The 9606-nt window shown below is 27.1% G+C and overlaps 8 protein-coding genes across 8 annotated transcripts in view; 3 read left to right on the top strand and 5 right to left on the bottom strand.

Annotated features, from left to right (window-relative positions):
• Nucleotides 1–143: 143 nt before the first annotated feature.
• Nucleotides 144–620, top strand: ENU1_151770 (hypothetical protein; the record flags this gene model as incomplete). Its single annotated transcript, XM_008860618.1, has 1 exon — nucleotides 144–620. One exon carries the CDS (start codon nucleotides 144–146, stop codon nucleotides 618–620), a length of 477 nt encoding a protein of 158 aa, XP_008858840.1.
• Nucleotides 621–697: 77 nt separating this feature from the next.
• ENU1_151760 (membrane-bound O-acyltransferase (MBOAT ) family protein) lies at nucleotides 698–2161 on the bottom strand (the record flags this gene model as incomplete). Its single annotated transcript, XM_008860617.1, has 1 exon — nucleotides 698–2161. One exon carries the CDS (start codon nucleotides 2159–2161, stop codon nucleotides 698–700), a length of 1464 nt encoding a protein of 487 aa, XP_008858839.1.
• Nucleotides 2162–2424: 263 nt separating this feature from the next.
• On the bottom strand, nucleotides 2425–3627 carry ENU1_151750 (competence protein ComEC, putative; the record flags this gene model as incomplete). Its single annotated transcript, XM_008860616.1, has 1 exon — nucleotides 2425–3627. One exon carries the CDS (start codon nucleotides 3625–3627, stop codon nucleotides 2425–2427), a length of 1203 nt encoding a protein of 400 aa, XP_008858838.1.
• A 93-nt stretch (nucleotides 3628–3720) lies between these two features.
• ENU1_151740 (hypothetical protein) lies at nucleotides 3721–4109 on the bottom strand (the record flags this gene model as incomplete). The annotated part of the gene is made up of 2 exons (XM_008860615.1): nucleotides 3721–3879; nucleotides 3939–4109. The coding sequence occupies 2 exons, from the start codon at nucleotides 4107–4109 to the stop codon at nucleotides 3721–3723; spliced, it is 330 nt and encodes a 109-aa protein (XP_008858837.1).
• Nucleotides 4110–4194: 85 nt separating this feature from the next.
• Nucleotides 4195–5433, bottom strand: ENU1_151730 (hypothetical protein; the record flags this gene model as incomplete). Its single annotated transcript, XM_008860614.1, has 2 exons — nucleotides 4470–5433; nucleotides 4195–4412 (listed from the first exon to the last, which is right to left on the bottom strand). The coding sequence occupies exons 1-2, from the start codon at nucleotides 5401–5403 to the stop codon at nucleotides 4195–4197; spliced, it is 1152 nt and encodes a 383-aa protein (XP_008858836.1). The 5' UTR covers nucleotides 5404–5433.
• Nucleotides 5434–6127: 694 nt separating this feature from the next.
• Nucleotides 6128–7471, top strand: ENU1_151720 (hypothetical protein; the record flags this gene model as incomplete). Its single annotated transcript, XM_008860613.1, has 1 exon — nucleotides 6128–7471. The coding sequence occupies one exon, from the start codon at nucleotides 6128–6130 to the stop codon at nucleotides 7469–7471; it is 1344 nt and encodes a 447-aa protein (XP_008858835.1).
• A 183-nt stretch (nucleotides 7472–7654) lies between these two features.
• ENU1_151710 (vacuolar (h+)-atpase g subunit protein) lies at nucleotides 7655–7990 on the top strand (the record flags this gene model as incomplete). The annotated part of the gene is made up of 1 exon (XM_008860612.1): nucleotides 7655–7990. One exon carries the CDS (start codon nucleotides 7655–7657, stop codon nucleotides 7988–7990), a length of 336 nt encoding a protein of 111 aa, XP_008858834.1.
• Nucleotides 7991–8198: 208 nt separating this feature from the next.
• The window catches only part of ENU1_151500 (RNase P subunit p30 protein), a gene marked incomplete at both ends in the record, with an annotated part of 2859 nt that continues 1451 nt past the window's right edge, over nucleotides 8199–9606 (bottom strand). The window contains 2 exons of the mRNA XM_008860611.1: nucleotides 8199–8663; nucleotides 9291–9465. Coding sequence (XP_008858833.1) covers nucleotides 8199–8663; nucleotides 9291–9465 — 640 coding nt within the window. The remainder of the gene's footprint in view (nucleotides 8664–9290; nucleotides 9466–9606) is intronic.

The following is a 9606-nucleotide window of genomic DNA, read 5'->3' as shown; positions in this document are numbered from 1 at the left end:
ACTTCTTTCTCAAATTCTTTCTTTTTATCATCAATTACTTCGACTTGGTTCATTTTCTTAATTGCTACTTTATTTCATAAAAATATAATAAAAAATAAAAAACTAAAAAAGAAGAAATAAAACAAAAAATTGTTATTAAAACAATGAAAATAGCAATTGTCATTTTTGTTTTTTGTTTAGTACGTCAAGTAGTTAGTTATTCATTATGTTCTGGAAAGATATATTATCGTCCAAATTGTATTAAGAATGATATAGAATATATTTCTGAAGACATTGAAAAATGTGGTTCAATAAGAACTGGATTAGAAAGTGTTGGAATTACCACTGATTCAACAAAGTATATTGACATTTGTGGTTCGTCAGCTATTAAATATTGTGTTTATGTCGATAAAGAAAGTCATGTATTCCTAACAACAGCAAATGGTTTACGACCAAATGCCACTTGTTCATTAACAAATAAGAAATTTATAACAAATCTTTGTGAATGTTCTAAAGAATTAAATACGAGGTGTGTTAATACACAAAAATTTAAAGTTGCAGATTGTATATCAAATGGAATAAGACAAAGCAAGAAAACATTGTTAGTAGTTATGTTAATAATTCTTTTTATACTATACTAAGACTATTATAAACAAAAATGAATTAAAAGACTTTTTTCTTTTTAATTAAATAATTTCTCTAATAATGAAAATTTTAATTATTCACTTTTAGTTGTTTCTTTTGTAGCTGGTGATCCAGTACTAACTTCTTTTGGTTTTGTTTCTACAGTTTCTTGACGGGATGGTTTTTTATAAACTGGAAAATATGAAAGATACATCCAACCTGAAAGAGCAATAATATGTGGAATGAAATAAGTGTATGAGTAAACAGTAAATGTAGCACTAAAACTTAAAAGAACAAATGATACAAAACAATACATTTGAGCAAAAGGAGTATATATATAATTAAATGTATGATAAAGATAAATTGGAATTGATTTTTCTCCATACTTATTTCTTAACAATGGAAGAACCTGAGTATATAACATATATTGGAATTTTTGTTGTAAAGTCATAGTACCAAATGCGATATAATACCCTGGATACAATCCATGCCAAAATGCACTAACCATATTGGTTAAAAGTGATTTATATGGTGCAAGAGTTTTATTTTGATTTAATCTTTCATAGACATAATATCTTAGCCATCTTTCAGTTTGAATATTCCAATTACTAACAATTTGTCTAACAGAATCAGAAGTTTCCATTTTCCAAATATCTACATTTTTAAATCCTTCCCATGTTGTTTCTCCATCTTTCATTCCACTATAACCAAATCCCATAAGAATACTTAACAATTCTCCGAATTCCCAAACAAAATAATACCTTAATTTAATAAACTCAACATACAAAAGTATCATTAATAATTTAAACCAACAAGTAGATTCTTCTTTATGACCTAAAATATAATACTCACAGAATTCAAATATTGAACATTTAATTGAAATTAAATGAAATACAATAATTAAAATAAGCCTTAATGTAACTTTTCCAACAGCTTTCATATTAATTGGTGGAAGTTTATTATTAAATTCTTTAAACATTGACATATCAATAAATGATACAAAATCTGTATATTCCATAGATGGTCCTGAGAAGAATGCAGGGAAGAAGAACGTATACCCAAAGAATTGAAGTATACTTGGATAATTGTAAATTTTGTGTTTTTCAGTATGTTCAGAACATTTATATTCTTTGTCCTGTGCATTACAAACTGAAAAAGCAAATGTTGTAAATTTAATTGTTAATACCATTTGAACAGAAGAAAAGTCAAGATCATATCCAAGATAATTGTCAATCATTCTTTTGATATGAATAGTTAATAAATATCCTAATGATATTCCAAAGCAAGTATATGCTCCTTTTCTTGTTGGTACATATTTCATAATTAGATAAACTGGAATCATGGTTATCAATACACAATAAGTCATGGTTGAATATACAAAAAATGATATAAAAATACCAATTATACCATAAATGAGATATTTCATGTCTGTACTCAATGGAATATATCTGCAAATAATAGAAATAGGGACTTCTACTATAAATGCAAATAAAAACCTAAACATATCTTCTGGAAATCCAATTAATTGAGCACTAGTTGTAACAAAGGAATCCAACATTTTTTTAAATTTTTAAGATCTAGAATCTAAGATCTATTATATAATGTTTTTTCATACTCCTTTTTAAAAATACTTTTTTCTTTCATCACCTAACATTACTTTATTAAAATCGAATTATTCTTCAAAAAAAATTGTTAATCCATTTTTTGATATTCTTTTATTTTTATACTAAAAAATATTATTAATTTTATCATAATCCTCTTGATTATTTCATTTGAAAAGAATAAAATGGAATCATTGACTCTTACTAAATTAACTCATTCTTAAATATTAAGTAAAACAAGTAAACATAAACCTAGAAATACTAATGAAGTTCCATTGTCAAACAAAGAATAACAATCTTTTGGTGCTTCTTTATTCTGTTTTATTTTAAACACTTTGGCATAGTTTCTTATTGGGTCATGAATTTCATAATAATCAGTACCAAGTGGAATTGTAATAATAACATCCTCGTTCATAATATGAACATTATCAAACACGTTGGTAACATTTGAGTTGCAGTCTTCTGTTAAATATACTGTTTTACTATATAATGATATCCTATCCATTGCTTGTTGATGTGGAAGTCCATATCTATTATGGTCACCACATGAAATGATAGAGGCAGTTGGTTTCATTTCTTCTAAGAATGATTTACTTGAGGAGTGATAATCCCCATGATGATTAACTCGATATACATCAACTGAACCAACAATTTTTTCAATTTTTTCTTCTGCATTACTAATTTCATTTCCCCAAGCAAAGTCTTGTGAACCGTCTAAATCCCCTCCAGTAAAATAAACAAATTCTCCATATTGAATTCTTAATGAAATAGAATAATCATTTTCACTTGGTGCATCTTTTGTGTCATGCCAATCACTTGCTACTAAATTTCCATCTTGTTTCTTTACAGTGAAAGCATCAGCCATCACAATTTGAATACTAGCATTATTATCAGGAGGATGAATCTGTGATGTGGAACAAATGTCAGCTAATTCCCTAATACTATTAATGTAACTTTGACTTTGTTGTGTGTGTGCATAACAAATCCAATCAACATTGTATTGTTCATATTCTCCTACATATTTCCAGTTAATAGTATCTTTATTACATTTAGAAATGTCATTTCCGTCATATGTACCAATATTTCTACCAACATATTTCTTAACTTTAAATCCACTCTTTTCAATAAAATACCATAGTCCAGTCTGGTTGGCTGGATATCCAAAATGGTCTAAATGGATATGAGTTAATACTAAAACATCAATTGTTTTACTTGGAACAAGTTCTGTTAATCGTTTAGTAACGTACTTAGCATTAGTCGGTTCAAAATCATCTCTATTTTCACCTAAATCAATTAAAACAGTATAACCACTTGGGAATATTAACAACTGAGAATCAGCTTGTCCAACATGAAAGATATTAATTGTTAAATTTTGTGCAAGACAACCTAATGTACATAATAAAAGAATAATAATAAATATCATTAAAGATAATTAACACAACAAGAAAAACTAGTTCATTTAATTTCTTTTTTTTTTTCTTAGTTATAATAACAAAAATTCTTAATAAAATAGTACTTAATTCAATTTAAATGCTACGACATATATCACAACAAGAATTCCTATTCCTCCAATAACTAAAACTAATAAATGACCCATTCCTGTCGTTCCAAATAATTTCTTTAATTTCTGTCTAACAGAATTTAAAAATTCCATTAAGTCATCCATTTGATTTTGCTAACGATAAGTTAGTAATCGATTTATGTTATAGTAGCCCTATTTAAAATAATACAAACCATTTCATCAATTTGTTTTCCATCACTTTCAACTTTGTTCTTTAAATAATTTGCCGATGTTTTTAATTGGGCAATTGAGTCAGTTAACCCAGCAAGTCTTTCTTCATTTTCTGCATTAATAATCTGTTCACCAAAATCTATTTCTTCATCACGACCATCTCTTCGTGACATGTTAATATCTCTTTATTTGATTTTCAAGTTATTGTTTTTGAGTTTCATCATTCTTTTTTATCTCAAAAGAACCAAAAAATGAAGATTAACTCTCATCAATAAAATTCATCCCATATGTTCCTGATTTACATATTATTTGTTGTTCTATTGGGATTTCTGAAACACTTTTTTGTGTAATAGTTGGTAGTCCTAATGTACTTGTTGAAAATGAACTTTCAAAATCAAACCACCCAAATGGGATATCTGATTTATGTGGTTGAGCCTCATTATTATATTTCAATGTGATACGTAAAGACCCTTCTTCTGTATTATAAGTTTTTAGTTATTCATTTATTTTATGAATAAAGTTTAAAAACAAACGCTTTTTATTATTATTATTTTTTTTAGCAAGATATAAGAAAAGAGTACGTCCAATTGTTGTATAATTTGGTGGGTTTGTTTCAATTGATTTAACTTTTTGTGGGAGATGAAAACAAAATGAGTGCAGATAGGTTTGACCAATCAATGAATATGTTATATAAATTGTAAGAGAATGTTTATCAACATTTGTATTTCCTCTTAATAATAATGGGTATGTTTTTACATTTCCTTGATAAGAAAGAATAGGAATAGTACCATATGGATTTTGCCATAATAATACACCACTGTCTTTTGTTCCTTCTAATTGTTGGTTAATGGTTAGTTGATTTGATTGAAAGTCTATAGAATCAATAGTAAATTGAATTGATTTTACTCCAACTGAGTAGACAGTACTTTTTAATCCTCCTCGAATCATCGAACTTTCTATTTCTCCATTTGACTTAAATGTAACATTTATTTCTTCTTGTTGAACCAAAAAAATTTTTTCTGGTTCAAACATTGTTTTTTCAATTGGAAGAGTGTTATATTTATCTAAACACTCATACGATGGTTCAGCACGTTCAAATCCTGTTTGGGATATACCATTAACAATATAGTTATTATTCCATTCTCTTTGTTTTAGTCCAAAAGTCATTCCTTCCTGATATTCTTTTCTATGAAATGGATGATGCACTTCAAGCAATTCAGGAATCATCTCAACTCGTTGAGGTGGTTGAACATCTCTTAGAACATCAAAATAATTAACTGAGTGAAGAATCCCATCACCAATACAGTCTCTAACAATTGACTCTAATAAATTAACGTTCTTTATAATGCTTAACTCACTAATAGGAAAAACTTCTTCTATTGCTTGAATGGTATAATGTAATATCATTGAATCAACTCCAATTTTTTCATCAGTAATGATAATACACCAACATCCCCCAATAAACATAAAATACGCAGCATCTCCTTTCCACCTTATAGGTGATATAACTTTTTCTTTAGCAAGGATTGCTTCAGAAATGACAAATTCTAATAATTGTTTTCTTTCACTTCCTTTAGCTATAAAAAGTTAATGAACAGAAGTTAATTAAATGACTGGAATAAAAGAAACTTTGTAAGTGATACAATCTACACCCCTTGGAATTAAAAACCGAAAATGATAACAACATGATTAATGTCCTTCCCTACTAATAAAAAAAGAGATGGAAAGTTATTTTAAAAGAAAAATTAAAGAAGTGAAAAAATCTTCCAAAAGATAAGAAAGAAAAGAAAAAAAATTCATGGAAACTTAAAATAAATAAAAATTATGAACCATCCTTATTTTGCATCATTTATTAAAGGTCAAAAAGAAGAAGAATGGAGTTACCTTCCTTCTTTTCTTAAAACAAAACCACCAAAACCAAAAGACCAAATTGATGTACAAGCTGTTATATTTGATGAATATCCTAAAGACGATAATGAGCTGTTTGTTTTTTGATAGTTTAAAAACATTAAAAAAAAAAACAAGAAATCAAATTTAAATAAATAGGAGAAAATGTTGTATTATATGCGAAAGTCATGGAATTAGAGTATGGGATTGTGATGACATTACAAAAAATGAAGAAGTATTTTCATATCCAGTAGAAGATAATGTTATTCCTTTATTTTCACGTTTTAGACATATTTCACCTCCTATGCTTTTTTTTGTAACGAGTAATAACCAATTAGTTAGTGTAACATTTAAACCAGAAGGACCAATTGCATCATCATTTTTTTCATATAATTATTGTGATTTTGAATTAGTTGAAGATATATTGTTTGCGTTTACATTAGATGGGCAATTACATATTTATAACACAACTCAAAATCCACCATCATTAATTCTTCAAATATCAACTACAAAATATTTAAAAAATACACATCCAATCGCTGTGAGTAGTGCTTATTTTGCGTATCCTACTTATGACATTCCTCCATCATATGTTGAACCTCCACAAAGTGCTGCAGCCATAACTACAGAAACAATAACAAGTTCAATTAATTGGATTACTGATGGAGTAAAAAATATTTATGGAGCACCAACTCAACCACAAGAAATTAATGATAATGAACATAAAAAAGAATTTGTTGTTGTCGCAGATCATAGAAGTATTATTTCAAAAAAACAGATAAAAAGGATATGTCACTTTTGTGCTACTGCTTCACGACTAAGAACAATGAAATTTGATCCAAAAGGAGAATTACTTGTTACTTGTGATGATAAAGGATATTTAGCAAATGTATTTAGAGTACATCCAAATGGTTATCTTGATCATTTATTTGTATTAAAAAGAGGTACAACAACTGCAGTTATTACAGACATTTCATTTACACCATCATGTGATTTAGTTGTTGTTTCTTCTTCAAAAACATCACACCTATTTACCCTTCCACCAACAAGTTGTTCTGATCCAATTAAAAAGAATGCATCAACACAAAATGTTGTTTGGATTAATGCAAGTAATAAAATTCATACTAATGAAGATTGTCCAATTACAGTAACATTTAGTGATAACAATTTAGTCCAAGCAGTGTCAAGTGACCTTGGTATTTATCAATATGTTAATGGTAAAATATCTGAAAGAGGGCATGTTGATATGAATATTCCATGTACCGACCAATATATGAATCAATCATTATTTATGTTACCAACTTCAATTGGAGAAGATGACTTCTATAAAAGTGTAGATACACGTATTATTCCATTTGATGACAATAAGTTTAAGAGATATACTAACTGCCAAAATAAATTTGCTATTGGCTCAGAGGCAATAGAAAAACAAAAATTATTACTTGAAGCTGCTATGAATGAATGGGTCTCTGCAACATCTAACGTATTTGATATTGATTATATTGTTAAAGATGATTCAGAAGCTGGAGGAAGTGAATGTGCTGATGAACCAAATGAAAGAACAGAAATCCAAGAGTCTATAGAGTGTAAAGAAGATGGACAAGTTTGTGAACAACAATCCAATAATGATGACTCAATAATTGTTTAATTACAAAAATCAACACAAGAAAAAACATATTTTGTTACTTTTTTTTGTTTTGTTATGATACTTGTTTTAAGTAAGCAATTAAGGAAATGAATAATGAAACTATACAAAAACGAAGAGAAAAAAACAAACAAATTAACTCAAAGAATTTAAAAAAGAAAGAAAATCTTAAAAAATAAAAAGAAGATGGCTAAAGTTGGAGACGACAATAAAGCAGGATTAAAAATGCTTATGGAAGCAGAAGAAAACGCTAAACAAGTTGTAGAAAAAGCAAAAGCTGAAAAGGTTCAAAAAATAGCACAAGCAAGAGAAGAGGCTAAAGCAAAAGTTGCTGAAATGAAGAAAGAAAAAGATGAAGAATTTCAGAAATATCTTGCTACTCACAACACAGATTTAGATGCTCAAACTCAGACTCTTAAAGAAGAAACACAAAAGAAAATTCAAGTTATTGAAACTGAGTTTAATCAACACAAAGAAGAAGCTGCTAATATCTTAACTGCTATTGTTTTAAATGTTCAATAAGCGGATTAAATAAACAGAAAAGAGAATTTTTTTATTTAAGTAGGATGAATTTCTTAAAAGTTAAGTTTTGATAGTTTTACTAATAAGTATAATTAAAAAGCATTAAAAAAAATAAATATTATTGCATAATTATATTATTAAAAATGAATTAGTTTTAAAGAACATTAAGATAACAACATATTATTTTAACTGATATTTTAGTTTCCCTTTATTCTATTGATATCATTGAATTAATAGGAAATCTTCTACGTGATCTTGTAATGCATTTCATTGGATTAACATAAACAGCATCATATGCTTGTGATGTAGTTAGTCCTAACATTATTCCCATAGCAATAAGATCTTTTGTACCTTTAAATCCATTGTTTGTTGTTGCACCACTTGATAAAATAATATTTTTTCCTTTTGTAGATGTAATAAGATCAGTAGCATTTAAAATACAAAATTGTTTTTGTTTTTGGTCAGATTCTTCAAGTAATGGAGATAAATTTATTTCAAAAAACAACCCTCGATTCATTGCTGTTCTTAATGTAGGAACATGGAATCTAAATGGAAGTTGTTCAGGATAATTAAATGTTATTAAATCAATTTGAAATGAAGTACATGCATCAACAAATACTTTATCTGACATTGGTTTAATTGCCACTAATTCAAATGAACTACCAATTGAATTCTATAATAAATGAATATTAATATTTAAAAGAAAAATAAAATAAATAAAAAAAACAAACAATTGACTTTGTAGGTTGGGTGGCTGTCATTTCAATAGTAATTCTACTTAATTGTTTTTTTCGTGGTAATAATGAAAATTCTGAGGAAGAAATATAAGTTATATCAACCATTTTAGGTGCTTTATCTCTTGAAGGTAAATATGAATCTTTAACATTTATATTAAATGCAACATATCTAAATTCTTTAAAATGGTTTGAGGTACATATGTCATGATATATTTTTTCATCGAAATTTACACAACAATCAGCCATCCTTTATAAATTTTAGTTTTCACCTCCAATTCATGATTTTCATGTTCTGCCGCTAATGTTTATTTTTTTTTTTTTTTTAATAATTTTTATTATCAAAAACTAATTTTCATAACCATCATTCAAAACTTTCTTTTATTTTCAGCGTTTTAATTTTCTAATTTTTCATTTCAAAAATCAATAGATTTTTTTTCATTATTCTTTTTTCTCAATTTAATGTTTACGTCATCTAATTCCGTTTCTTTCCAAATAAAATATGATATATATAACAAAAATATTTAGTGAAGAAGCAAATAAATGAGCATACCTATCAACGCTACGTTCATAAGAATTACAATTAACAGTCTTCTTTGTAATGGCTCAATTTGTTTATGAATATATTGAGAAGTAGATGATTGAATAGAGTCAATTGAATATTGGAGTTGATTTCTAAGTGTTTCAAGTTCATTCTTCAATTCTATTAATTGGTTTGATTCTTTATTTGTTATTATTGGACTATTATTAGTTTCAATAGAAGAAGTAAGAAGCTCTTCTTTTACTTGTTTTCCATCATCAATACATTCATTTTGTTCTTTTAACAATGTTTTAATATGATATTTATCTTCATAGTCTCCAAGTTCTTTATCAGGATTAAAT

Source organism: Entamoeba nuttalli (assembly GCF_000257125.1).
Source record: "Entamoeba nuttalli P19 unplaced genomic scaffold asmbl_6299, whole genome shotgun sequence".
Lineage (NCBI taxonomy): Eukaryota > Evosea > Mastigamoebida > Endamoebidae > Entamoeba > Entamoeba nuttalli.
This window is presented reverse-complemented; position numbering and strand designations above follow the sequence as displayed.